The sequence below is a fragment of the Oncorhynchus mykiss genome, chromosome 3, assembly GCF_057628025.1.
Source record: "Oncorhynchus mykiss isolate SJ-2025 chromosome 3, ASM5762802v1, whole genome shotgun sequence".
In the NCBI taxonomy this organism is placed as follows: domain Eukaryota; kingdom Metazoa; phylum Chordata; class Actinopteri; order Salmoniformes; family Salmonidae; genus Oncorhynchus; species Oncorhynchus mykiss.
In genome coordinates this window covers 33,812,883-33,840,658 of record NC_143024.1, presented here as the reverse complement: position 1 = coordinate 33,840,658, position 27,776 = coordinate 33,812,883, and the positions used below count along the sequence as shown (strand labels likewise).

The following is a 27,776-nucleotide window of genomic DNA, read 5'->3' as shown; positions in this document are numbered from 1 at the left end:
GTGGGCAATTAATACATGTCTGGAATGCCTAGACAAGAAAACAGGATCTTGAGTTGAAGGAGTTATGCGCATAAACACCACCAGAGAGAGATATAGCTGACATTTTAAAAGGGCTATGATAATTGGGTATAAAACGTTCTTAGTGATCCATTAGCCTTCATTAGCTTAGACGTCTATAGTCACCTAATTTTTCGTCCTCAAAACATGTATTCATTTAAGGAGTTAAAAGTATAACGAAATAAGAGTGCATGCAGGCTATTCATTTTGAGCAGAGAGGTCTTCCATCTTCCAACAAAGGTAGGTCTTCCAACCATTACCTTTTGTTTATCTTTAAAGCGGCGACGAAACAGGCTTCGGCCTACATGGTCGTTTTAACCTTGCTTTGTTTTCCCCGCCTTTTCTCTAGGTGTCCGTTATCTCGCCGCTACTCGTGCTCCTATTGTGCATCCCTCCCTCCCACGCGCAGGACGAGTACTCTGGTTACCACTCAGGTGAGCTGTTAGCCCCATTAGCCCTCGCGCCAATAGCTACTACAAATTATCCACATTTCTAGAGGTAAGCAAAAACAGTAGGTTATATCTTGATTTTATTTCAGTTTACCTAGATTGTGGTTAACATGTATATACTTATATTCCCATGTCACCACAATGAAACATTTTTGATAATTGTGTACAAACATTACATTGGTTTATCTATCTAATAACAGGCTCATTTGTTTTGTAAACAGACTATCATTTTACTGGGGAGGTTTCCGGCTTGTTCAATTATTGTTTCAGGCTTGTTCAATTATTGTTTTGTGTCATATTAGGTGATGAACACACCTATGAGGGCTCCTTGGTCGACAACTATGAGCATTCAGGATACCCACAACCAGGTAATAACTACAACATAGCAAAGTCCCTTCCCCCTGGTCAAAAGCCAGAGTTTGGTCCAAGTCTTCAGAACCCTTTTATGCCTCCTCCAAATGCCTTATATGCATCAACAAACCAAATCATTTTTCATTAATAATGTGAATTGCTGGTGGGAACAATGTCTGTCCCCACTGCAACACAAAAATACTTAAATACATGTAATTTTGCCCTTGAAACATTTAATTGAAATACTGTAGAATTCCATTCATTCCTATGGACGACTGCTCCTACTGGGCAGTGCCAATATGGTTGACCTGTGGCTTCAAAGCCTCTCAATGGCCAATACATAGCATCAGCAATCCAGGGTTTGTATACGTCATTGGATGGAAATCGACAGAGGTGTGGTCAGATTATAAAGTATTTTAATACCCACCTGGATCCAAAATATACACTGGGTGTACAAAACATTAGGAACACCTTCCTATTATTGAGTGTGCACCCCCTTTTGCCCTCAGAACAGCCTCAATTCTTCAGGTCATGGACTCTACAAGCGGTCGAAAGCGTTCCACAGGGATGCTGGCCCATGTTGACTCTAATGCTTCCCACAGTTGTGTCAAGTTGGCTGGATGTCCTTTGGGTGGTGGACCATTCTTAATACACACGGGAAACTGTGGAGCGTGAAAAACCCAGCAGCGTTGTAGTTCTTGGCACACACCAGTGCGCCTGGCACCTACTACCATACCCCGTTCAAAGACACAAAAATCTTTTGTCTTGCTCATTCACCCTCTGAATGGCACACAAACACAATCCATGTCTCAATTGTCTCAAGGCTTAAAAATCATCCTCCCCTTTGTCCACACTAATTGAAGTGGATTTAACAAGTGACATCAATAAGGGATCATAACTTTCACCTGGCCAGTCTGTCATGGAAAGAGCAGGTATTCCTCATGTTTTGTACACTCCGTGTAAGTACACTAGGTGTACAGTCAGACACTAACTACTACTACAGTACAAACTCTATGGTATGATGCTTCCTTTGACATGAACTAACCTGTAGAATGCAAACATTTCCCTCTCACTTGCCTCACTTTAACCCCTCCACCGCTTGACATTCCTCGCTGGCAGAGGAATACCCACCGGAGCACACTCACAGCTATGAGGAGCAGCAACCCTCATCTGGATATGACCCCTATGTACCAGCCCCCACCAGCGTGAGCATGATCACAGAGGACTCCTACCCCTACACCACCACCACACAGGTGAGGGGAAGTCAAGGGGGAAAGTATGTTATGTGTGATGTTTAGTAATGGCATGTCATGTAACATTGTGTTTTGTCATGTAATGTAATATCATGTTATAACTGCAGGTGCCATACGAGCAGGAGCCCTACTACGAAGAGTCGCTCCAGGCCCCTGGTGGTGGGGAGGCTTCTCTGGGGGAGGAGGGGCCAACAGACTGTAACTGTGAGCCAGGAGAGCCAGGGTTCGCTGGGTTTGCAGGGCCCAAGGTAGGACGAAGGCTCTAACCTAACGCTCAACGCCATGCAAATGGAAATTAGAACCTTATAAACAGCAAACATCCATGTACTTTGCTGATGACTACTGATTAAATGGCATTTCTATAGCATTCACTGGGTCCTTAAGTGATTTGCATTGTATGGGGGTAGCTCACCCCATCCACCACCTGTGGTATCCTTCTGTTTTCTGGACTAAACAAAATATATGTCTGTCTGTCTGTCTATCTGTCTGTACATCTAGGGAGCCAGAGGACTGCAAGGTAAAGATGGCTTCCCTGGGGCTCAAGGACGCGAGGTGAGTGTTAAATGCTGTATAATCACTATATCAAATTCATAGTACATGCCAAATTACACCCTCCATTGTGCTTAATCAATGAATCACTGCTCATATCCCTATTGGAGGAATGCTGTTGATATAGTTCCTGTGTGTTGTGTTCAGGGGTACAAAGGATTCAAAGGAGTTCTAGGAAGAGGAGGAGACACAGGGCCTGAGGTGAGGAAGTCAAAAAAGTAAAATAAAATACCTCACACAAATACCCAAAGCAGCCTTAGACACTATCCATCTCCCTAAGCGAGGCTTGAACCCAGGTTTCCCAACACCACGGCAAACACGCTTGCCACAACCTCAAAAGAGAAACAGTATCTCCCTGGGAAGAATGTTTGTAACTACAAAGTCTGGCATCAACATTACACTAGAACTTGACTCAACAGCTGTGTTGACTTTTGCCATCTCTACAGGGTGACTCCGGGCCTGATGGGGAGGATGGTGCCTCTGGTTTCTCTGGAGCCCAGGTAAGTAAGAGGCCTATAGAGGATATCACAGATGTAATGTATCTCTCTTTCATTGTTTTGCTCTTTTCTGTTTCTATGCTCTGGTCTAAATTCTGCAACATGGCACAAGCAATGCAACTTTTTCTATATTGATTATGGCCAGTAGATGGTGATCTCTTTATTATTCAGAACTGGAAAGTGACACTGTTGTGTAGTTGAGGTGAGGCTGAGCTTCAACAACTATGATTACCCATTCTCTTTCTCATTCTCTCTCTTGGTCTATACTTTATTCCATTCTTTTGCACCTTGTCTCTCATACTTTCTCTCTCCTACAGGGCTTGCCTGGTCTTCCTGGCGATCCAGGTGAGACTGGGGTGCTAGGTCTGAAGGTAAGACCCTTCCTCAAAACCAGTCCGGCATCCTACAAAATATGTATGACATCAAACAAAATCACTCTTTACCTAAAAAGCCATTATAACCCCATATCAAAAACAGTGTGGCCCTTCACAAAATCTTATTTGAATGTTCACTAATAACAGCCCAAGCCACCATAATGTTTGACTAAAGTTTAAACCTACAAGAAACAGCATGACATCACATAAAACCCCTGTTATAGCACCGAGAACCAATATTTTTTTCTTTCTTTTTTTTAAACAGGTAGGCTAGTTGAGAACAAGTTCTCATTTACAACTGCGACCTGGCAGTTGACATAACAGGGAACCAGTATGACATCAAGGAATTCCAAAATGACATCACTGAGTACCAGTGTGACATTACAGAGAACCAGTATTGCCATGGTCAAGACAACTTGGAATTCAGAAACTCTTAAAAACTTGTGTGGAAAGATGAGGTCCGAGTTTTCCACTTGGAAAATATCAGAATTGACCAACAGGAAGCGCTACGCAAAAAACATAGGTACATTTTAACTCAAGAGTTTCCGAGATTCTGAGTTGTCTTGAAAGCACCATAAGACACCACAGATCACTAGTATGACATAACAGAGAACCAGTCTGACACCACACAATTCAGTTTGAATCCCCATAGATGCAGTATTGAGGTCAATCGATCCTGACCAAAACATTGGATTTGCCATGGAAACGAGTGGGGGAAAGGGCCGTGGGGGAACGATCCTGAAACTTCTCATTGCCCGTAACAAAAATATCCTACATTTAACCTATTGTTTATACAGTGAGGGAAAAAAGTATTTGATCCCCTGCTGATTTTGTACGTTTGCTCAATGACAAAGAAATGATCAGTCTATAATTTTAATGGTAGGTTTATTTGAACAGTGAGAGACAGAATAACAACAACAAAAATCCAGAAAAAGGCATGTCAAAAATGTTATAAATTGATTTGCATTTTAATGAGGGAAATAAGTATTTGACCCCTCTGCAAAACATGTGTTTTTCTGGATTTTTTTGTTATTCTCAGTATTAAAAAAAACCTACCATTAAAATTATAGACTGATCATTTCTTTGTCAGTCGGCAAACGTACAAAATCAGCAGCGGATCAAATACCTTTTCCCTCACTGTATGTGTATTTCACACTATGGTGAGGTAAAAATCAGAGTATAATGGTTTTATGGATGTCAACCCCAACACATGTTCATGTCATTGTCACCAATCAACTGTATTACAGTTAAAAACTACTTTGACTACCACCACAGATTTCAGTATGCTAGCTATGCTAACCAGCTTATACGAACGGAAGTTAGCATTTAGCAGTCACTTCTAAACCTGAAAAGGGACAACTTGTAAATGTTATACAGAGAAAACAGACAAATATATCCAAATCGCATCTAAGTAACCACATTGACCCTGTTACGAATATCCACTTTGTTGGAACAGAGTTGATGAATGTGTGCCAATATGGTCATTTGAAATGGTTTGCATTTCATTGACTTCTTTACCGCATCCATCAGGTAAAACCTGCAAAAAGGTATGACATTATAGACCCCCACTGTACCACAGAGATATCACAGAGTACCAGCATGACATCATAGAATACCACTATACCATCACAAATATCAGCTAATTACACACATTTTATTTTTTTTACAATTTCAAACTGTCTCTATGCCTGAGTGTGTTCCTTATCCTCAACAGGGTGACATCGGTATGGAGGGGCCACGCGGAGGAGTCGGGGTAACGGGTGAGACTGTGAGTATTGACAAATGCAGCTTTTATGTTTTGTAGGTAACCATATTTGGTTTGATATCAAGAGATTTTTTAAAATTCATCTCAAATAAACAAATAAACAATCCATAGGTTATTATTGTGTAATTACCATTTTCTAAGGAAACCCACTACCTGGTCATTTCTGTAGCATAAAATAAAGTGCTTCCTCAAATGAGTGTAAGGAAATTTGGTACAAAATCCCCAGCATGTTTCTTTCTGTCTGTCCCTACTCATGTGTTTAGTTTTTTGTATTTTTCTAGGGTCCAATTGGTGAGGCAGGGCCTGGTGGGCCTGATGGAACTGGAGGTATCAAGGTAAACATGGTGGCCACCACAACTCAACACTATCCAATCACAATTGTTGCCACCACTCAGAGTTGCTACCACAACTCAGCACACACTGTCTTCTCAACATGCTCAAATCAATTCTTCACTCAGCTCCTTACACAGCTCTCACTAGAAGCAATACAAGACTGTATGGTGTGAAAGCCTCAAACAGGCTATGTGATGTGATCATTTCCATTTAACATATAAACAACATACAAATTATTGTTATTTGTTCTGGCTATGTTGAGACATTTTTTCCCCCAACCTTTCTTCTCAGGGATCAACTGGAGCAGAAGGGAAACAGGGTCCTGAGGGAACAGAAGGGGAAAAGGTAGCGCCATTCAACCTCACTTTGTGACCATGATTAATTAAACCATGGTTGAATAACTCATTCTTTTTTATTTTTTATCTTATGATTTCATCTTCCATTTCCACTGTCTAAAATGTCTTCCATCTCATCCTTTCTCTTCCACAGGGTCAGATTGGAGCACCTGGATTCTCAGGAGACCATGGGGAGATGGGCTATAATGTAAGATGGATGTCTGTCTATCCGTCACACCATTCATCTCTCTGGAATGGGTGGCCAGTAATAAACTGGTCCTAAAGATCTCTAAAACTAAGAGCATTGTATTTGATACAAATCATTCCTTAAGTGCTAGACCTCAGCTGAATCTGGTAATGAATGGTGTGGCTGTTGAACAAGTTGAGGACACTAAATTACTTGGCGTTACCATAGATTGTAAACTGTCATGGTCAAAACATATAGATTCAATGGTTGCAAAGATGGGTAGAGGTCTAGCCATAATAAAGAGATGCTCTGCTTTTTTGACACCACACTCCAGAAAGCAAGTTCTGCAGGCTCTAGTTTAGTCTAATCTTGATTATTGTCCAGTAGTGTGGTCCAGTGCTGCAAGGAAAGACCTAGTTAAGCTGCAGCTGGCCCAGAACAGAGCTGCACGTCTTGCTCTTAATTGTAATCAGAGGGATGATATAAATACTATGCATGCCAGTCTCTCTTGGCTGAGAGTTGAGGAGAGACTGACTGCATTGCTTCTTCTTTTTATAAGAAACATTCATGTGTGGAAAATCCCAAATTGTTTGCATAGTCAACTTACACACAGCTCTCTCACACACACACTTATCCCACCAAACATTACACCATAGTCCCCAAATCCAGAACAAATTCAAGAAAACGTACAGTATTATATAGAGCCCTTAGTGCATGGAACTTCCTTCCATCTCATATTGCTCAAATAAACAGCAAACCTGGTTTCAAAAAACAGATAAAGCAACACCTCACGGCACAATGCCTCTCCCCTTTTTGACATAGATAGTTTGTGTGTATGCATTGATATGTAGGCCACGTGTGCCTTTTTAAAAATGTATGTAGTTCTGTCCTTGAGCTGTACTTGTCTAATGATGTTCTGTATTATGTCATTCTGTATTATGTTTCATAAAATTTGGACCTCTTGTTTGTCCTTCTCTACAAAGACTATGCTATTCCCTACATGGAGGGAGACCATTAATCCTACTAACATGCTTTTTCTTTCTGTGTTTTATAGGGGTATCCTGGAGAGCCAGGAGGCAGAGGAGAGACTGGTCACAAGGTATGTTTAGGGGGACAGGAGTAGTGTTGTTTTCACAGAAAGTACTGTGGTTGCTTTCAAAAGTCATTGGCCATTACTCTTCACAGAAACTACTCTGGTTCCCCCAACATTTCTGTGTGTTCATGGGTGTTTTCCCTAAACTGCATACTGTTATTTTCACTGAAGGTTTTGCTATTGTTGATTTTGTGAGTCATGTGGCTGTTCAACACTTTTGTCCATAACTATAGCACGTCCTCTACGTGGGAGATTAGATTGATACTGTAGTAGCAATGTCTCCCTTGCTCTCTTCTCTTCCACTTTCTGTTTTCCCTGTATCTCTCTCTTTCCTCTCTCTCAGGGTGACCAAGGCCCAGGGGGCATGCCAGGCAGTGATGGGGAACCTGGAGAGGATGTGAGTATCAGTATGATAACCACTAAATTAGTAATAAATATGTAAGGAATTTGTCGATGGGATTTCTCCTAACAAACTACATTTACTGTTTATTTTCCAGGGTCCTCTTGGAGTTCCCGGGGTGATCGGCTTTCCTGGAGAGTTTGGACAAAAGGTAAAGTGAAGGAGAATTGCATGCTGGGTATCAGGATGACATCATCACAATGGCTGAGATGTATAATCCAAACATGTCTAGTTGACCTGTTCTGCTGTTATGACATGGATGTAATTTGTTATATTGTACAGTACATTTATTCAAATCAAATGTTATTTGGCACATGCGCCGAATACAACATGCTTACTTACAAGCCCTTAATGAACAATGCAGTTTTAAGAAAATAAGAATTAAGAAAATATTTACTAAACAAACTAAAAGTGGACATGTACTTTTAATACTTAAATGAATACTTTGTGAATAATGGCCAGTCTTCCCTCTTAGGGCGCGAGAGGGGATCGTGGTGTGAGGGGACCTCTTGGGAGAGTAGGAGCTGGGGTAAGACTGGCTTTATAAACTGGGTGGTTCGAGCTGATTGAATGCTGATTGTTTGACAGCTGTGGTATATGAGACCGTATACCATGGGTATGACAAAACATTTATTTGTACTTCTCTAATTACATTGGAAACCAGTTTATAATAGCAATAAGGCACCTCAGGGGTTTGTGGTATATTGCCAATATTCCACGGCTAAGGGCTGTGTCCAGGCACACCGCGTTGCGTCGTGCATATGAACAGTCCTTGGCGTGGTATATTGGCCATATACCACACCTCGTGCCTTACTGTTTAATTATAACCACTACATGAGGTGCTCTAATCTCAATGACATGTGCACAGTAGACTACAGATCACAGTACATAAACTGTCACTTCCACATTCCTCAGTAAATTCCCCTCCATGTTGTTGTTAATTAGATTCAATTCCAAGTTGCTTGGGGGTTTTGTGTGGGTGGACAGACAGCTATGTGATATTGTTGACAGTCAAAACAGGAAGGTAACATATATGTTAGTAAAGTCCCTAAAAACAAGAGATCTGTGGGTAAAGTCCGTGAAAAGGTTTCAGTGTCAGGTAAAAACAAAGATGGTCATGCTGGTTTTAGTTAAAACCCCCAGCTTAACTGTCAGAGATGTTATGACAATAGTACCGTATATCTTGTTATAAGTTTAGACATTTAAGAATGATCTGTCATTGGAAATTCAACAAAATTCCTATTTTTGAACAAAGGTTCTCATTCTAAAGTGTGTGTGTACAGTATTTGCAGCAGTTTACCTATATGTATTTCATATTATAGGGGCCTCAAGGAGAGAGGGGAGATGCAGGAGTTCCAGGGAAACCAGGACCTAAAGGCCTGCAGGCCCAGCCTGTGTGTATATGTCATAACTCAAACATTGTCGTAACCACTACAATTATCATCACTTTGATGATTATGTAATTGTTGATTTAATGCTTTGTTTCTAGGGAGCCAAAGGGGAGACAGGTCCCGATGGTGATAAGGTAACCTTTTATTTACGTTCCCCATCAGACTGCTAAATTACCAGTCAGTTAATCAAACACACACACACACACACACACACACACACACACACACACACACACACACCAGTAAGTGAAAGTGGATGTGTATTGGTCATCTACTGTTTATGTTTGGGTCTTTCCTTTGTGACTCAAAAGCTGTAATAAGCAGTCCTATCATTGCCATGGCATCTTACTGACTCATCTCATGTGCTGTTTGTTCCTTCCTCAGGGTGGGGTTGGAAGAACTGGAGTGAAGGGAGGGAAAGGAGACAAGGTAATCCTGTGACAATGCCGAGGCGATGTCACTCGCGTATCTACTTCCTGTTTCCATTGATGTAGTGGGACCGATTTTCTTCTTACTAAAATTGTTTCTGTTCCTCTTTCCAAACAGGGAAGTTTTGGAGCACATGGTGACAAAGGACAGGTTTGTATACTTCATTCTGTGAATGTATGAGTTTTTTTTCACCCTAACTCATTCTATGTCACATAAAAACCACAATACTGACACCATAGGTTGTTCCTAGATGACAGCAGACACAACAGCACATACTGTACAGTGTTGAGTTCCATTTACATTATAAAATCCTAATATAACTGTTTTAATTAGGTAGAAGTATTGAGAAGTAAATTATTTGATTAGGTAGAAGTATTGAGAATTTGAATTATTTAATTAGGTAGAGGTATTGAGAATTACATGAATTGATTAGGTAGAAGTATTGAGAATTAAATGATTTGATTAGGTAGAAGTATTGAGATAATTGAGTTTAAATCATGGCTTTCTGCACTCAGTGACTGAACAGTGTCCCCCCTCTCTCTGTCTCCCTCCTTCCCCTCATCTCTGAATGGCAGCAAGGGGAGAGAGGTACCATCGGCCCTGATGGCATTGTTGGACGAAATGGACCCCCCGGCATCCCAGGCTCCAGAGGAGAGCCAGGTCCAGGCGGTGACCTGGGCGTCAAAGGTGGCTCTGGACCTAAAGGAGTGCCAGGTGCCCCTGTGCGTATCAGGAGCCAACTCCAGTCTGCCTGGAGGAAGGGTCTCCCCCTTATTTTACATTGACCCATATCTAGCAATAACTTTTACTGACTGATTGATTGATTGTTTACTTGCTTGGTTGATTGATTGCCTGCTTTTTGACCTCAGGGCCCTGGGCTGACAGATGAGCAGGTATTGCAGCTGTGTAAAGGAGTGGTGACAGCCCAGATCTCCCAGTATGCAGCTTCCATCCGGGCCAAGTGTTCCCAAGGCTGCCCCATCAACAACCGCACACTCATTGGGCCGCCCGGAACCAGGGGACCAACTGGAGAATCAGGCAAACCCGTGAGTCACACAGCCCCCAAACTAACCCCTATCTACTAAGGAAAGCCTTTATTCCAAACGATGATAAGTTCTGTTGACCTCTGTCTCTCTCAGGGTAAAGCGGGCAAAGCTGGAGTCAAAGGAGCCAGGGGCATCCAAGGGGACACAGGAGTGGATGGTCAGAAGGGGGCAGAGGGGGAAAGAGGTATGTACTCCAATTGTCTTAGTTAAACCAGACTTGATAACTGGTAAACAAAACTCTGATGACAAAGGCTCATTTCAAGTGAAAATTAGTGGAGCACCTTTGTAGTCATAGCTTCAGAGTTCACTCACAGGCTCTCTGTTCTACTCCACAGGAACAAAAGGTCCGAAAGGAAAGGGGGGTGAGCCTGGTAAAGGTCTGCCAGGACACGATGGGCATCAAGGTCTCAGAGGTAGGACACTGTTTCCACTGGTGTGAAACTCTCAGGTCTACCTCAAAATTGCTTGTCTTAGAATTGTTGGAAAGTATCTGTAACTCACTTCCAGATTCACTTTTTCAAGAGAACTGTTAAGACGCCACCTCCAACTATTTAATTTTTCCCCCACAGGGCTGCCAGGCCACCCAGCAGAGCCAAATAACGGTATGGCAGGTCCCAGAGGGCCCCGTGGTTTCACAGGCGCTTTAGGTCAGCCTGGCATGGCGGGCAACGCAGGAGTGCCCGGCTTCTGTGAGGCACGGGACTGCAGCATTCACGCGCCTGTGATGCGCAAGGAGCAGGGCCTAGTGAAGGGACCCCGCGATCTAAGCCCCAAGATCTAACCCCAACAAGGAGCTTCAGGAAAAGGTGAAGGAATGGTCAACGATGAGGGGTCATGTTGGACGGTCGCTCCATGGCAACGTTGGGGTTAATTCCATTCACATCTCAGCCATACCAGGAATTGAAGTTGACATTGAGTTTTGAACTGGGAAATGACCAATGTGTACAGCGTTGATCTTTTTGAATTTCATAGCTAATTCAATTCCTGTAATGACTGATATTGAAATGGAATTAATCCAAGCATTGTTCAATGTGGCTCACCAGTGTTGGAAGGGTTTGGTGGGACACGCTGGACTCTGCACAGGGAGATGAAGGCTCCCAATGAACTCTAATGTTTAGGCATAATTGATCACTTTTTTTTCTAGGCGAAAACAATCCTTATGAATTTTTTATGCTAAAACAAAAAATTCAATTGTCTTCCTCCAAGCAAACCTAAGTAAAGAGGCTTGAGAAACTGGCTAAAAGAAATTGGCAGAAAATGAAACTTGCAGGTGTCTCTGGCTACCAGTCAGGTTTTGTTTTTGATATGATCAACAATGCTGCGCTTACATTGAAAATAAAAAGTTATGTAAATAATTTTGTAAAGTATCGCAAGTACATGTACTGTGTGTTCTGAAATATCACTGTTTTAGATAAATTCTGTCTTACTTTTCTTAAGATGAGTCCTCACTTTTTTTGTCGCCACAGTTTGAGTGTTTTTCTGAGAATGGATCTCTTTCAGTCATCTCATGTTATTCGGGTTAATCTAAATAACTTTTTTTTACCATTCTGTCACGCAGGACTAGGTGTGTGAGGTAGGAATCAGGCGCAGAGAGCAGAGAGTTCCAAGGGAGAAGTGCACTTTAATGTGGCACCAAAATACAATGCCCAAACACAGGGCTCGAAAATACGGACCAACCCAAAACACAGGGTAGCCAGTCCGGAGCATGAACACACCCAACAACACAACACGTAACACCAGAATAATCCCGCCGAAAACAATGGCGGGTTTGCTAGCCTTAAATAAGGACGCCCATCAGGAAAACATAATAGGACAGAGGTGCAACTAATAAGACTAAACCAACAGAAAAAGGAAAAGGGATCGGTGGCGGCTAGTAGGCCGGTGACGACGACAGCCGAGCACCGCCCGAACAGGCAGGGGAGCCAACTTTGGCGGAAGTCGTGACACATTTACAGATGTTCACAGACAAGATAACAATGATCAATATAAAATAAAAACGTACTATTTCATATTATTTCATATTAAAAATAATACATGGACATTTGTTATACAGTGTGTATTGTATATGGAATTTATATAGTTATATAATCTGCCAATGATTTGTAGCACAAAATGTCTGTCGATTAAATTAATTTGCTATATTCATTGGATGTAGGTTTTGATTTATTAAATAGATTTTCATGTACATTCACGTGAACAGGATGTTCAACTCCTCTTAACTGATATTTTTGTCATTGTCAATCTTCATTTGAGAATCATCCCAACACGTTACAAGGCGGAAACATAGCCCTGTAAACTCAATTATATTACACGTGTTCTTAACATTTGTACTTTTGTGTACATATGTTGGCAATCAGAACCCTGATAAAAATGCATCACAATGTTTGGAAACATTTTTTTTTAATGCATCACCACCACATCACATGACAGATTAGAAAATGAGCAGAACATGAACATGGGTGATAGTCTCATCAAAAGCATGCAAAACATTACAACTATGCTACGAAAGTACACATACATGGCATCAACGGACAAGAAAATGAACTTGTTTAACGCTGCTCATGTTCAAAAGGGCTCCTCTTAATGTGTGTAAAATGATGGTTGTTAGTTCATATAAAAGTGTTTGGTTGTATGGACTGGGGGCAGGTAATAAATATTATTAATACCAAGTGTTAAACAATATTTTACAGTATATCTCTCTGAAATCTACCTGGTGAAATCTATCCACTTCATTGAGTCACTTGTCTCTAAGCTTATTGTCTGATCTAGGGGTCAGTAGGTGTAGCTATATTTGTACCAATACAAAATGGTCCAATGCAAAGTGGATATTATTTTAAAAACGGACACTACTTAAAATATATATTCTTAAAATCTTGCAAAATAAATTCCTTAATTTGATGGGACATAAAAACACATACAATTTGACATTGGTCCCAAGGCATATTGAAGTACTGCCATTTTGTGCCAAAACATTGTCCATAGGAGAGATGATTGGCTTGTAATGGACCATTTCACAGCTTGTTTTTCTAGCTAATTGTACATTCATACTTTGGTAATTTGTGCTTTTTAGAATTAATAGGTAATAAATAGCTTCATAAATATATGTAATAAATAACACTGTCTACATGGCACAACATGTTGAGGCAGTGGTCAGCAGCAACACATTTCCTGTTTAATTTTGTGTTCAGTCAAAAAACACTATGGCTTTCTTTCTTTCTCTCTTAGGTGAAACTACATGACGTAAACTTCACCCATCCTACATGTAAACTTAGTTTGCAGAGTATTGAAACAGAAGGTAAAAAAGTGCATAGAAGACAGCAATGAGACTAAAACATGCAATTAGAGTCTGGAGATTGGTGGCGGAAGCCATATTCTTCCTTTAAAAAGCAATCAAGGTCCTGAGTAGATAGATGTCTATAATACTATTGGCTCAACTTTGATGTTAGTTTGTGTAGTGTGTCCCAACCACTACAAATGCACAACTGTTCTTCAATGGCAGGATAAAGGATGCAATCTGGGTTCTTTGGAGACCAACAATCTAGGACCAACAATGGGAGAGGCCCCTCAGACCACATCTACAGTACAAATTGAATGATCATAGAGACCGAAAGAATCAGGAATGCCCCGAGTCCTAAAATATAAACAGAAGAAGACAGTTGTTAAATAATAAGTTATTTTGTGTTTTCAAAATCTCTCATTATAGCATCAAAACTTATTTTGATACTAATAGAGCTCTGATAATATGCAGTTATCTATACTGTAATACGCTAAGGATTCTAAGCTGCAGGGGGGTCTCCTCATACAATTGTGGGCCAATTTTCTTCATTTAAGCTCAAAAGATGTGCGTCGTTGTCCCACATGATATTGTCCACTTTATATTCTGCTGTATTTTGTATTTTTGTTTATTATCCTGTTTTTTGTGTTTGGAACTACTTGAGTCCGTTCTCGAGGCCAGTTTGCTTCAGCAGTAAAATAATCCTGCAGCAACAGGAAATGTGAATTATTATGTGGATTATAATTAATGGATATTTTTTGTAAATTCTTCGTTAGGGCAAATCAAGTCTGGAAATGACAACATTTAGAAAACTTTTTGAACCTTGAATACACAAGTTTTCATTTCCTGCTGTGCAGGTAAATTCTCAGCAACAAAGGAGTGATCAAATTAAGATCCTACATCTGTATTGAGTGTCTCGGTCTTGACTCGGTGTTAGATACATTTTTAATTGGTCTTGATTCTGTCTCCGGACAGTGAGGACTCATAATTTCTTGAATTGGACCAGCGGAGTGAAAAACTCATAATTATCAGCTCCGTTTCGCCAGGCCAAATATCCACACTCATTTCATGACACATTAATATCTTATTGCCTATTGAAACCAGGGCTTCCTACTTTACCCATTACATTACTGTCCTTCACTTTCTCCGAAAATGATCCTCAAATATTGTCGCGCTCGTCAGAATTGATTCGCTGGTAGGGAAGAGTACTATTACTATTATTAGTAAGGGGAAACTGGGGGAAATTCGTGATCATTTGCAGAGTGGCTCTCTATTTGCTGTCAGCATGATTTTTTTTATTCTCACCATTCTGAATGTCTAAAGAATACATATCTGACATATCAACACAGCAATACTGGACAATTTGAACTCTTATTATGGTGGAGATTTGGCACAATTAATGGTCTTGAACTGGTCTCGCATTTTTCAGGTCTTGACTTGGTGTCGGACCCCTAACCACCCTCCTGGTCTCGGTCTTGACTTGATCTAGCCCCACCTCTGGTCTTGGTCTTGACTCAGACTCAAGTTGCTCCGGTCTTGGTTTTGAATTGGTCTCGCTTTAGGTGGTATCAAACACAACACTGGTTTGGAATGGCACGGTTACTATTGCATCATGTCGATGCCATTATGACGTCATTTTGCTGCCAAGGCAAAGCCTGGGCCTATAAACGCGAGGGTCCAGCTACTCAGTGGGTATAACAATAAGAGGCCACTAAGAGTACGCCCAAGAGAAGATGACAGTGATGAGGAGGTGAGTCATAAGGTGCGTACAGTGCGCCAGGCTGCCACCTTGGCCGTGTCCAAACAAAGAGTCTCATGGCTACGGACTGGACATTCCAAATTCCCATGGCAATCATGGGACATGCAGCCAGCAATCTGCGATATCCAAGGTACAGTACTTCCTATCAACTGCAAGTGACCTGCTGCGCTTATAGTCAGTCTATGGAAGGCCCGGGCGTAAAATCTTCAACAGCATAGTCTCATGACCAGTTGTCCTGTTTTCCCCAATTCTTAAACCAAGCCTAAAATCCTTTGAAATAATGAGGTCAAACAAAGCAAGGCACAAAATTATGCATCACAAAATTCATTTTCTATTGTAGGCTACTGTTTTAATGGATAACATGGTTTAGGCCTAACGAAACGTGCCAGCAACACAAGTAGCCGAGTTGACTTTTGTATCGGTCCAGAGAGCAAGTGCCTATAAACAAACACAGTAGCCCCCAACAAGTTTTTTAAACGCACCGGAGTTGAGAAGGTTGATAGCCTCATACAGTGCCTTCAGAAAATATTCACACCCCTTGAGTTTTTCCATATTTTGTTATGTTACAAGCCTTATTCGAAAATCATTTAAATATATTTTATTTTTTTTCAGCAATTTTCACACAATACCCCATAATGACAAAGCGAAAACAGTTTTTTTATTTTTTATTTTAGCAAATTTATTACAAATAAAAAACAGAAATATCTTATTTACATAAGTATTCAGACCCTTTGCTATGAGACTCGAAATTGAGCTCAGTTGCATCCTGTTTCCATTGATCATCCTTAAGATGTTTCTACAACTTGTTAGGAGTCCTGTTGTAAATTCAATTGATTGGACATGATTTGGAAAGGCACACTGTCTATTTAAGGTCCCACAGTTGACAGTGCATGTCAGAGAAAAAAACAAGTTGAAGTTGAAGGAATTTTCCGTAGAGCTCTGAGACAGGACTGTGTCGAGGCACAGATCTGAGGAAGGGTACCAAAAAAATGTTGCAGCATTGAAGGTCCCCAAGAACACAGTGGCCTCCATCATTCTTAAACGGAAGAAGTTTGGAACCGGCAAGACTCTTCCTAGAGCTGGCCGCCCGGCCAAACTGAGCAATTGAGGGAGAAGGCTCTTGGTCAGGGTGATGACCAAGAATCCGATGGTCACTCTGACAGAGTTCCTCTGTGGAGATGGGAGAACCTTCCAGAAGGACAACCGTCTCTGCAGCACTCCACCAATCAGGCCTTTGTGGTAGAGAGGCCAGAATGAAGCCACTCCTCAGTAAAAGGCACATGACAGCCTGCTTGGAGTTTGCCAAAAGGCACATAAAGACTTGCAGACCTTGAGAAACAAGATTCTCTGGTCCGATGAAATGCCAAGCGTCAAGTCTTGTGGAAACCTGGCACCATGCCTACGGTGAAGCATGGTGGTGGCAGCATAATGCTGTGAGTATGCTTTCAGCACATGGACTGGGAGTGTCAGGCCCTGATCTGTTTCACCTGTCCTTGTGCTTGTCTCCACCCCTCTCCAGGTGTCGCCCATCTTCCCTTTAATCCCCTGAGTCCGCCTGCCGTCCTGTACCTTTGCCTTACCCTGAATCTTCGACCCCTGCCTGCCTTGACCTGTCTTTGCCTGCCCCTGTTGCCACAATAAACATTGTTACTTTGACAGTCTGTATCTGGGTCTTACCTTGATTCTTGATAGGGAGACTAGTCAGGATCAAGGGAAAGATGAACAGAGCAAAGTACTGCGAGATCTTGATGAAAACCTGCTCCAGAGAGCTCAGGACCTCAGACGGGGGCGAAGGTTCACCTTCAAACAGGACAATGACCCAAAGCACACAGCCAAGACAACTCAGGAGTGGCTTCAGGATAAGTCTCTGAATGTCCTTGAGTGGCCCAGCCAGACCATGAACTTGAACATCTCTGGAGAGAACTGAAAATAGCTGTGCAGCAAAGCTCCCCATCCAACATGACAGAGCTTGAGAGGATCTACAGAGAAGAATGGGAGAAACTCCCCAAATACAGGTGTGCCAAGCTTGTAGTGTCATACCCAAGAAGACTCGATGCTGTAATCGCTGCCAAAGGTGCTTCAACAAAGTACTGAGTAAAGGGTTTGAATACTTATGTAAATGTTATATTTCCATTTTTTTTTATATATATATATATATATAAATTAGCAAACATTTCTAAACCTGTTTTTGCTTTGTCATTATGGGGTATTGTGTGTAGATTGATGAGGGGAATTCTTTATTCTTTTATTTTTTTAATAAGGCAGTAAGTAACGTAACAGAATGTGGAAAAAGTCAAGGGGTCTGAATACTTTCCGAAGGCATTGTACATAGGCTATTTGCTTTGAATGAGGGGGGGAATTGCATTAAATCAAAATATTAATTTGCAATGATTTACCGCTAGTAATGTATATTTTGATAACAGTGCCACTTATTTGTGCAATCAAAATGTAATCCATTATTTTTAAAATCATACTTTACCATAGAATTGCTTGTTTGCAGTGTTAGTGGTTGTCATAGAGACAGTTGGTCTGGTTATCACTAATGGAGCAAAAAGAGCAATATGATGACCACAATGCTCTATATGAATATCAATGGTTTGTTGTGTTATACACCAATAACATCAGGAGCAACCATACCTGAGAAGTGTAGCCTGGTCTCTTCATATACCCCATCCTGTGAAAGAGAAAGAAACAGGTTGACACTTGGCAGGAAGTAACAAAGGAGAGGAATGTGAATTGTATAAGTTGACCTACTTTGGTGGTGCAACCAGTAGTTAATATGACATCGGGACATTCTCGGAGGATGACTTTGCCAGAGAACACGTGCTTGCATGGAAACCTGCATTCACCTTTGCCATTTTTGTAGTAGGCAATGGGCTGCAGTAAGAAAAGAAAAAAAATATATATATATATATTTCACGTCATGTTTCAATTGTTGTTGTTTTTGGTATTTTATTAGGATCCCCATTAGCTGTTGCAAAAGCAGCAGCTACTCTTCCTGGGGTCCACACAAAACATGAAACATAATACAGAATGACATAATACAGAACATCATTAGACAAGAACAGCTCAAGGACAGAACTACATACACTTTTAAAAAGGCACACGTAGCCTACATATCAATGCATACACACAAACTATCTATGTCAATTGACATGGCTCCTGACCCTCTGCATACTGTTGATGATACCATCAATGGTGAAGTCTAAATAATAGTGCTAATAAAATAGATAATAGATTACCTTTTTGCCAGTGGTCCAGCTCTGTTCACAATGGGGATCCATTGCTCCAAATGGTGCTTCAAGTGTGATTGTACCCTCTTGACATGTGTAGGGAATGTTCTCCACGACAAGGGCTGCGGACAATAAGACTGAAAAGTGAATAAAGAAAAGGATTTGAATGGGATTGGGAATCCACCAGTGGAGGCTGGTGGAAGGAGCTATAGGACAGGCTCATTGGAATGGAATGAATGGAACGGAGTCAAACGTGTGGTTTCCATATGTTTGATACCATTCCATTCCAGCCATTACAATGAGCCTGTCCTCCTATAGCACATCCAACCAGCCTCCACTGGAATCCACCTAGCACTAAGAAAGGATGATGTTGACCTAAATCCACTGTTATGCTACATACTAGGCAGTGTCAGCTTAATGGAGGTGGTTACTATAGTATATTTGCATGTATTCCGGATCCCCATTAGCGGCTGCCAAGGCAGCAGCTACTCTTCCTAGGGTCCAATCACAATTACATACAACAAAACAATACATAACACAACACATTAATACACACTACTTTGCCATAACATATCTACAATACAAAATCAATAATACAGAAAAATAACAATATTAAAATGTGTGTAGAGTGCCTGTGTTAGCATATGTGTGTCTCTGCACAGTCCACACTGTAGTTGTATCTGTTTTTACTGCATTACATGATATGGAATAGAGTTCCATGTAGTCATTTATTTTACTAGGCAAGTCAGTTAAGAACAAATTCTTATTTTCAATGACAGCCTAGGAACAGTGGGTTAACTGCCTTGTTCAGGGGCAGAATGACAGATTTGTACCTTGTCAACTCGGGATTCGATCTTGCAACCTTTCAGCTACTAGTCCAATGGTCTAACCACTAGGATACGCTGCCACCCCTCTATGTAGTACTCTGTGCTTCCCGTAGTCTGTTCTGGTTTTGGGGACTGTGAAGAGACATCTGGTGTGGTATGTCGTGTGGGGAATGCATGGGTGTCTGAGCTGTGCGCTAGACGCTTAAACAGACAGCTTGGTGATTTCAACATGTCAATACCTCTCACAAAAACAAGCATTGATGCAGTCAATCTCGCCTGGAGAGATTGACATGCATGGCTCTCCGTGTACATCTAAGGGCCTGCCGTGCTACTCTGTTCTGGGCCAATTATCAAGAAAGCGGAGCACTCGTGTTTGCTCCCCCATGCGAAGCCATAAGTTCAGAGGGCTAAGAGTCTTGTGAAAACAACCTAGGATCAAATTCCGTTGGTTACATCAGTACATAGAACTATACTTATTGAAATGACAGGTAGTACTTGTAAACATGATGACTTTTCTGAAAAAAACGAATAAGTCTTGACTAACCATCAATATTATTACACCGGGCAGGAACTTGTGGTAAGCACAAGACATGTACGGGGAGGGTTAGGGGGAAGGTGTTGTGAGAGATGATTGGTTGGTGGATTAAGCAGACTAAATCAATGCCTATGCGTCTGGAGTTTCTCGCAATCTTTCTGTACTGGCTAATGAAGGCCAAGTTTGACGCCTTGGTCCACTAGACTATTCGCGCATTTGGGCGGAAGTGTCTGGAAATTAGATTAGATACATTACCATGCAAACTGCATATCCTAAATTAGGTATGACTAGGCTGCTGTTGATATCCCCATTCAGCATGCGTGAACTATTTTCATGATGCATCTCACATGTGAGATGTAACCTAATCTGTCACAGCCCAATTACTCGAACGACCACACTGTCACACACTACGAAAATAGGGTTCCTCGAGGGTTCATTGGATTGGGTGATGTTTGTACCATGTTTTGTGCTGCTGCCATGTTGTGTTGCTACCATGCTGTGTAGTTGTATTAGGTCACTCTTTATGCAGTGTTGTGGTGTCTCTTGTCATGATGTGAGTTTTGTCCTATCTTTAAAATGTTTAATCCCATCCACCGTCCCCGAAGGAGGCCTTTTGCCTAGAAATAACCTTTTGAAGAACAAAACAGCTTTTTTTCTGGTGAGCCATTTTATATTGTTAAATTTCCATAGGTTTTTATTTGTGTGTTAATTGGTTTGTATCAGGTGTGCTAACTCTGGAATGGCTGTAGGCCGTCATTGTAAATAATAATTTTTAACTGACTTGCCTAGTTAAATAAAATACAATAAAAAAATGGTTCTGTCTAGAACCATAATGACTCTAATAACCCTTTGAGCAATTCAGGGGTTCTTTACAGTTCACAAAAAGTGTTTTTGCTCTTTTAGTGATAACAAAGATCTGTATTTAATGATGAGATGCTCATGTCTTCGCCCTAAGAATGGGAGTCGTTGTCCCAAATGAGGGAAGGCAGACGACAAGATTAAATCCAAAATAAAACCATAGAAACACATTGGGCTTATTTTGGACAGATTTTGGCGAGTGAAACCTCTCTTTGCCTCTTCCTCTCTGGTCATAATTAAAAAGTATAAAAGGCAGCTCATTCAAATATTTTGAGGTGAAAGTGTCATTCCAGTTCATATAATCTGTTGTGCTATACTGTTACGTGTTAAATATGCCCAGTGAAGGCGTCTTGTGACAAACTCATGTATGGCCTTGCATCAATTGAGAACTGTGATCTAAATCAGGGGTGTTCAAACCTCTCCTCAGGATCCCCCAGTTGTTCCAGAGTTAGCACCCCTGATATAAATGTTGGGAAAGTTATGATTAAATGACTGAACAAATCATTTTAAATGGAACTGTAACTAAGTAAAACTTATACTCTGTTTTATTATATCTGATTAACAATATGAGTTCATAAGAAGGGATTGTGAGACACGGACAAGGAGTAATTAAAGTTAATGAACACCATTCCAACTAGGAAGAAACAAATGGGTTGTGGACTGTGTAAACACATAAGGTTGTTAGCCTATGGTTGAACCTACGAAACTGAGCTCTGGGGTTTTTAGGTAAGACAGTGCATTCCTAAGTTTTCTGTTAATTAGAACTGTCAGCTCAGTGGTGATCGATAATGTTGAGGGGTCAAAAGTTACCTGGGAGTGTGTTAGTAAGTTAGAATGAACTTTTCACCTCACTTTGTCCCGGTCGAGAGGAGGGGATTCTGTTAAAACATTGAAATGACATCATGATCTGTATATAAACTGTTGCTCGTGGTTAAGTGGCAGCGCGCTCCGAGAATAAATTCTGTTACCTATTATTGAAAAGACTGGTCTCCATCTATTTTATGCACACAAGAATCTTACAAATTCTCATAAAATAGATTAAGGGTTTTCAATTAATGAAAGCACATTGGCATAATTCAATTACAGTAACAATAAACCAATTAACTCAACAATAAAACCTATGGAAATTTAACCATTTAAAATGGCTAACCAGAAAAAAACCTGTATTGTTCTTCAGAAGGTTATTTTTAGATTGAGAAAGGTTTTATAAAAAGGTCCACAAAGGTTCTATAAAGAACTGTTAAAATAAATTCTATACAGCACCAAAAAGGGTTGTAGCCATAGTGGAACCCCTTTTGAGGCCATTGTCATAGCTGTGACTTTAAGCATATTTAATATAACAAGTGATTTCATTGGCTAACTGACTAGTCATGTGATTATAGCTTCATGTGTTTAAACCCCACCTATTTTTTGTGTTTCTTGTCAGCTGTCCACAGGAAGTGAATGTTGTCTGGAGGCATGGTGGAGATAATTGGGCAGAGAGCTTATGGTTTTGTTTGGTGAGAGCACATGGCTAATGAAGTTTGAGCTTCAACTGAGAACTGGAGAAAATGGACGCCTTTCTCCTGGGCTGCATCACTCATGAGCCCCTTTTGTTTTCTTAGGTTTGTGTGTTTCTTCTGATTTTTTTAAATAAACTATCTTGGTTTAAAAGTGAAATGTAGTAGGAAACGTTTTTTTGAAATTGAACCTTGATAACTGACAAGTTGAAACTAATTGAAAACCATTCCTTACAAAACCAATGTTTAGAAAATGGCATTTGTTGTCTGCCTCTGCTTTCTCTGTCTGCCTGCTCAAACTAGATCTAGAACCTGTCACTTTCCACCTCATGACACTACTATAAAACCTTGTTTTAATAGTCATTTATAGAACAAGGGCAGCAGGCAACCTAGTGGTTAAGAGCATTGGGACACTAACTGAAAAGGTCACTGGGTTAAATCCTAGAGCAGACTAGGTGAAAAATCTGTTGATGTGCCCTTGAGAAAGGCACTTAACCCCAATTGCTCCAGGGTCAGCGTCAATAATGGCTGATCCCTGGCTGTGACCCCACTCTCTGAGAGAGTCTCAGGGAGAGTTGGGATATGCAAAAAATACATTTCCATTTCACACCTTGCACAGGTTACCCACTTGCACGATTAAGTTAAACAGAATGTACAAGAGGATATATTGGCAGCGGGGCAGTTTAATTGCTCGGGAGGATACTTCTGAAGTAAGGAATGGGCTGTTCTCTGTGTGGAGCTCAAACTTTATCATCGAGTCCTAACAATACAGAAACTCTAGAGACGCCATGATGACATCGCACTACCTGCATGCCCTTGGACATGCTGACCTGACCACCACCTCCGCTGACCATCTAGCTATGAGACTAGCTATGAGCTTCCAGATCCTCATGACTATGGCTGCCCATCTGCTGGAGGCGTCAAGAAACACTCAGACTTCATCTAGCTGATCTAGCTACTGTTATAGACTATATTTCTTAAAAAATGACTTGTTTATTTTGTTTAACAAGCACTTAGAGATTTTGTCTGTAATGAAAAGCACTATAAAAGTTTAATAAATGTATTAAATAAAAACAAAAACCTTTTTGACCTTTTTAATGGTTCTTTATAGGACCTTCCAAAAAAGAGTTCTATATGTAACAGCATAGCTTTTGTTCATCTCCTCGCCCTACCTGGACTAGAACCAGGGACCCTCTGCACACATAGACTACAGACACCCTCGAAGCATCGTTACCCATCGCGCCACAAGGGCTCAGAGCGAGTGACTAGCTCATGGTTAGGGGATTCCCTAATTTTGCTTTACCAGACATGTGTGCAATTGCGCAGCCAGTGTGGTTATTCACAGGCGATGGAAAATGAATGTGAAATTTCAGTAAGCAAAAAGCCTATATATATATATTTATTATTTTCGAATTAACGCCTTCTCATCTACCGAAATAAATCTAAGTAATGCCAAGCAGACAGACACATCGCATGTGTGAGCGTGCGTAAAATGCATCTGATGCCTAGCCAGCGACGGATGAGAAACAAGACACCCCACTCGCTGTTTTTTCTGGTTCAATTGAAGTCAATGAACTAAGTCGACCAGGCCGAGCTGCTATCGCCTATGGGATAGCCACCCCGTTAAGCAAACAGGAACGGACCTTTAATTTTTCAATTGTAAATTACCTGAATTAAATATCTTCATTTATCCACCATATTTGGCCCATCTACTAATAAACTGCTAAATAAAGTATTGAGTTAACATTCAGAAATAACATCCAGTGACAACGGTGCTTAATTTTAACGCTGTGTATGAAAACATATGTATGAAAAACAGCCTACCGGAACACACCAGGATAATGCCTCGTATCGCCATGATATGCTCAAGAAATACAATTCCAGTGGAGAGTGCACGCGCACCTGAGACATCACCCCCAGAATATGTAATTCAATGAGATCACATTAACACCTCATACACCTTAACACCTCTGGCTGTCCCGTCTTCATTTCGTACTGAAGCGGATAGTTTCTCATCCATCTACACCCACTGTGACGAAGCACTCTACGGGAATCCCCTTAGTTTCACTTCCATTTTAGCTTACTATATAAAATGATTCACTTATTTTCTGGATCATCATCTTCATTGCTGTAGTTCTACAAATATGTTTTTTCAACTCGTCTGCATTCTAGGTATGTTGTAATTTCTATTAAACAATGACTTTGATATCAGTCTAACTGCAGACTCACCTGAAATGATGATTTACCTTGTGTTTGTCTATAGCTGCCTACTTTCAAGGTGGGCTTACACAGGATAAGCCTACACAAGAGGTGAAGTCAGTTTGTGGAGAGGACTCAATTCTGAAATGTAAAGCAATACGTAAGCCTGGGGTCCAGTACCGGGCGGTGAGGTGGTACAAGGTAAGCTTTCTATTATTATAATAGCACAAATGTTGTGTTTTGAACCATGCAATATATGTAAAAAAAATATACAGCGCTGGTCCTAGACCAGCAACTTGTCTTAGAGCATTTTGTATTATTCTGTAAGTAAATCCATGAAACTCCATTTAGTGTGATATGTTACGTTTGTTATGGTAACAGACAGATGGTTACTAAAGGCAAAAACTAAAGGAGGGGGAGTGGTCGGAGTGGATAGGTGGGCATACAATGTAAATATTTAGCAAATCAAAGGTTGCGAGTTTGAATCTCATCAGGGACAACTTCAGCATTTTAGCAACTTTTTAACTACTTAGCATGTTAGCTAACCCTTCCTCTAACCTTAACCATTTTAGCTAACCCTTCACCTAACCTTAATATTTGTAGCTAACCTTTCCCCTAACCCTAACCCTTTAACCTAACTCCTAAACTTAACCTTAACCCCTGAGCCCAGCCTAGTTAACATTAGCTAGAGTAGCTAGCATTCGTAACATATCATACGTTTTGCAAATTCGTAATATATTTTAAGTCTAGCAAATTTGTAACATATTATAGGAATTGTAATTTGTAACATATCATACAAAATGGGTAATGGACATCCACAAATGAATACATACCATACAAAATGTAACATATGATACATATCATACAGATTTACGTAAAGAATAATATGACATTCTATAAGGTTAAGCAGGTTAAGACCAGCTGTTAGGGGCATAAAGTAACCTCACACCCTCTTCTTGCAGCTGGGTGAGAAGCCCTATAATAAGGAGTCTGGTCTATTGATGAAGAGGCTATCACCTAACAGCACCACCCTACGGTTTGCAGGTTTGGAGCGTGAAGTGGAACTTTTGGCTGACGATTCTTTCGATATCTTCCTGCCCAATGTAACGGCTGTTGATAGCGGGAGGTACAAGTGTCTCCTGGCAGCACCTGTAGGAGAGCAGAACCAGGAGGGGCAGGTTCACCTCAGAGTGACAGGTGAGTGTGTTCTACTCCCAATGTGTGCTTGTTTTGGTATGTAAGCAAACTGTATACTGCATGGGAGTGTTTCTAAATTGGAGCCAGAGAAAGTTAATCTTTTAAAACATTTCCAGTGAGGCTCAAGGATTTGTGGATACTTGTTTTGCAGGTTGCCTTGAGTCCACATACCAATCAGAAGAAATGGATACCATTCTAGTTCTTTCCATTGTGGGGATTGTTGCGGCATTGCTGATATTCACCATCAGCTATGTGAGTTACTACACTGTCAGCTGTTCCTCTGAGTTATCTGGTTTTTTTAAACAGATGAAAGAAACTAACATTTTATGGTGATGGTTTCCATGTATTTCATTTTCCTTATTTACTTAATAATGCTAATCTTTACCATAGGTCATCCTAAGGAATATGTTATTGCAAAGGAGTAAGAAGTATCCACAAGAACCACTTCTAGATGCACCCCTTGAGAAAAAAGATTTAATGTTGATCTACACTCTGGGGCCAAACTGGTCAGGACAGGGTTCCATAAAACATGTCTGTGTGTGAGACCCTGTTCTGCTAGTTTGGGCTCATTGTATACTTGAATGTGAAGAGGAAACACAGAGAAAGACTAGAGCCCATTTGAAGCTGAGCAAGGAGCCTAAGAGTCATGTCTACTTTCCAGAGAGTTCACGTCTAGAGCAGAGGGAGGCAGACAAACCTCTGGACGATCCTGTAGAACTAAATTGTGTAGGTATGACTGCAGCATTCAAGAGCAAGGAGCAGGGCATGGTGAATGGACCCCACGATCTAAGCCCCAAGATCAAACCCCAACAAGGAACTTCAGGAAAGGGAGAATAAATAATGAATGATACGGCGTGTGGGGTTCTGAGAATATGAAATATACTTATTCATGTCACTGAGGGAGAGAGGGTAATGTATAACGTTTACATTATATCAGGGATCCTATGGTTATCTGTAGGAGGAAGGTATATAGTGTGTGCAATTAAGCTTGGAATGTGCTGAGTGCAGGGAAGCGATCACATATGGCAGGCATTGATAAGGGGAGAGAGCCATGGATTAGTGATGAAGGGGGTCGAGGTCAGGTCAGGTCACGTTAAGGGAGAAAGAAAAGTTTATGGCCATATTACTTAGTTTCCTGCCTAGCAGTAAAGATACAATCAGATGGGTAGGAGGAGACTCAGCCTAAGAGAAAGGGTTAAATATCAGTGCTTGTGTGAAAATCTTTTTGTCTAATGCAGCTGTATTGATCCTCTGGGAAGAATAAACTTGGTAAAGCTTTCATAGTGCCATTGAGTTTTTACTCTGAAAATTAGAACCTAATAGGGGTCATTCTGCAGGGTCTTTCCATGGCAATGTTGGGGTTAATTCCATTTACATTTCAGTCAACCCAGTCAATTGAAGTTTCAGTAATTGGAAGATGAAATTGATTTTGAACTGGAAAATGATCAATGTGCACTGCATTGAATTTCATGCCTAATTAAAATCCTTTATTGACAAGTATTGAAATGGAATTGATCTGAGTACTGTTCAATGGGACTCACCCGTGTTGGAAGGATTTGGTGGGACATGCTGGACTCTGCACAGAGAGATGAAATCAACCAAGACTGCATTCCATCTGAGCCAAGCAAAGCTCTCAATTAACTCTAATGTTCAGGAATTATCGATAACTTTTAGTTATTTTAGTTTTGTGAGGTCAAAACAGTATATACTTTTTTATGCAGAACCAAAAAATTAAAATGTCATCCAAGCAATACAAAAGTGGGCTTTGGTGAATATTGGCAAAAAGTAACTGACAGAAAATAAACTTTGTATAAATCTTTATCTGGTTTTTGAATATGATCAGCAATTCTGTGTATACGTTGAAAATAAAGAAGACGTGTAAATAA

General features: G+C 40.8%; 3 protein-coding genes across 9 annotated transcripts in view; 2 read left to right on the top strand and 1 right to left on the bottom strand.

Annotated features, from left to right (window-relative positions):
- The window catches only part of LOC110513982 (uncharacterized), a 25,650-nt gene extending 2,996 nt beyond the window's left edge, over positions 1-22,654 (top strand). Inside the window, exons 2-28 of one of the 5 annotated variants that reach the window (XR_016494182.1) lie at positions 407-491; positions 809-874; positions 1,977-2,110; positions 2,218-2,358; positions 2,609-2,662; positions 2,807-2,860; positions 3,106-3,159; positions 3,474-3,527; positions 5,245-5,298; positions 5,577-5,630; positions 5,920-5,973; positions 6,118-6,171; positions 7,205-7,249; positions 7,587-7,640; positions 7,741-7,794; positions 8,119-8,172; positions 8,966-9,037; positions 9,133-9,168; positions 9,419-9,463; positions 9,581-9,613; positions 10,039-10,185; positions 10,333-10,509; positions 10,603-10,693; positions 10,845-10,922; positions 11,079-11,315; positions 13,735-13,804; positions 22,422-22,654. Coding sequence is in view for 4 of the 5 variants with exons in the window: in XM_021593599.3 (XP_021449274.2) it covers positions 407-491; positions 809-874; positions 1,977-2,110; positions 2,218-2,358; positions 2,609-2,662; positions 2,807-2,860; positions 3,106-3,159; positions 3,474-3,527; positions 5,245-5,298; positions 5,577-5,630; positions 5,920-5,973; positions 6,118-6,171; positions 7,205-7,249; positions 7,587-7,640; positions 7,741-7,794; positions 8,119-8,172; positions 8,966-9,037; positions 9,133-9,168; positions 9,419-9,463; positions 9,581-9,613; positions 10,039-10,185; positions 10,333-10,509; positions 10,603-10,693; positions 10,845-10,922; positions 11,079-11,290 (1,956 nt within the window). In the remaining variant the exon portion in view is untranslated. Of the gene's footprint in view, positions 1-406; positions 492-808; positions 875-1,976; positions 2,111-2,217; positions 2,359-2,608; positions 2,663-2,806; positions 2,861-3,105; positions 3,160-3,473; positions 3,528-5,244; positions 5,299-5,576; positions 5,631-5,919; positions 5,974-6,117; positions 6,172-7,204; positions 7,250-7,586; positions 7,641-7,740; positions 7,795-8,118; positions 8,173-8,965; positions 9,038-9,132; positions 9,169-9,418; positions 9,464-9,580; positions 9,614-10,038; positions 10,186-10,332; positions 10,510-10,602; positions 10,694-10,844; positions 10,923-11,078; positions 11,946-12,067; positions 12,655-13,734; positions 14,510-22,421 lie in introns of those variants that run through there. The other 4 variants (XM_021593599.3, XM_090228999.1, XM_036972237.2 and 1 more) reach the window with 4 other exon arrangements.
- Positions 12,893-24,540, bottom strand: LOC110514034 (uncharacterized). Of its 3 annotated transcripts, none has more exons than XM_021593623.3 (6): positions 24,319-24,540; positions 18,785-18,912; positions 18,297-18,419; positions 18,180-18,216; positions 18,022-18,081; positions 12,893-14,140 (listed from the first exon to the last, which is right to left on the bottom strand). In XM_021593623.3, the coding sequence occupies exons 1-6, from the start codon at positions 24,350-24,352 to the stop codon at positions 14,085-14,087; spliced, it is 438 nt and encodes a 145-aa protein (XP_021449298.1). In that variant the 5' UTR covers positions 24,353-24,540; the 3' UTR covers positions 12,893-14,084. The 3 variants fall into 3 exon arrangements, with proteins under 3 accessions (XP_021449298.1, XP_021449303.1, XP_090085128.1); XM_021593628.3 differs by having other exon boundaries at positions 18,785-18,897; positions 24,319-24,515; XM_090229002.1 differs by lacking the exon at positions 12,893-14,140 and having other exon boundaries at positions 17,779-18,081; positions 24,319-24,506.
- LOC110514021 (CD83 antigen) lies at positions 24,446-27,776 on the top strand. Its single transcript, XM_021593617.3, has 5 exons — positions 24,446-24,666; positions 24,758-24,894; positions 25,656-25,890; positions 26,042-26,142; positions 26,281-27,776. The coding sequence occupies exons 1-5, from the start codon at positions 24,639-24,641 to the stop codon at positions 26,431-26,433; spliced, it is 654 nt and encodes a 217-aa protein (XP_021449292.2). The 5' UTR covers positions 24,446-24,638; the 3' UTR covers positions 26,434-27,776.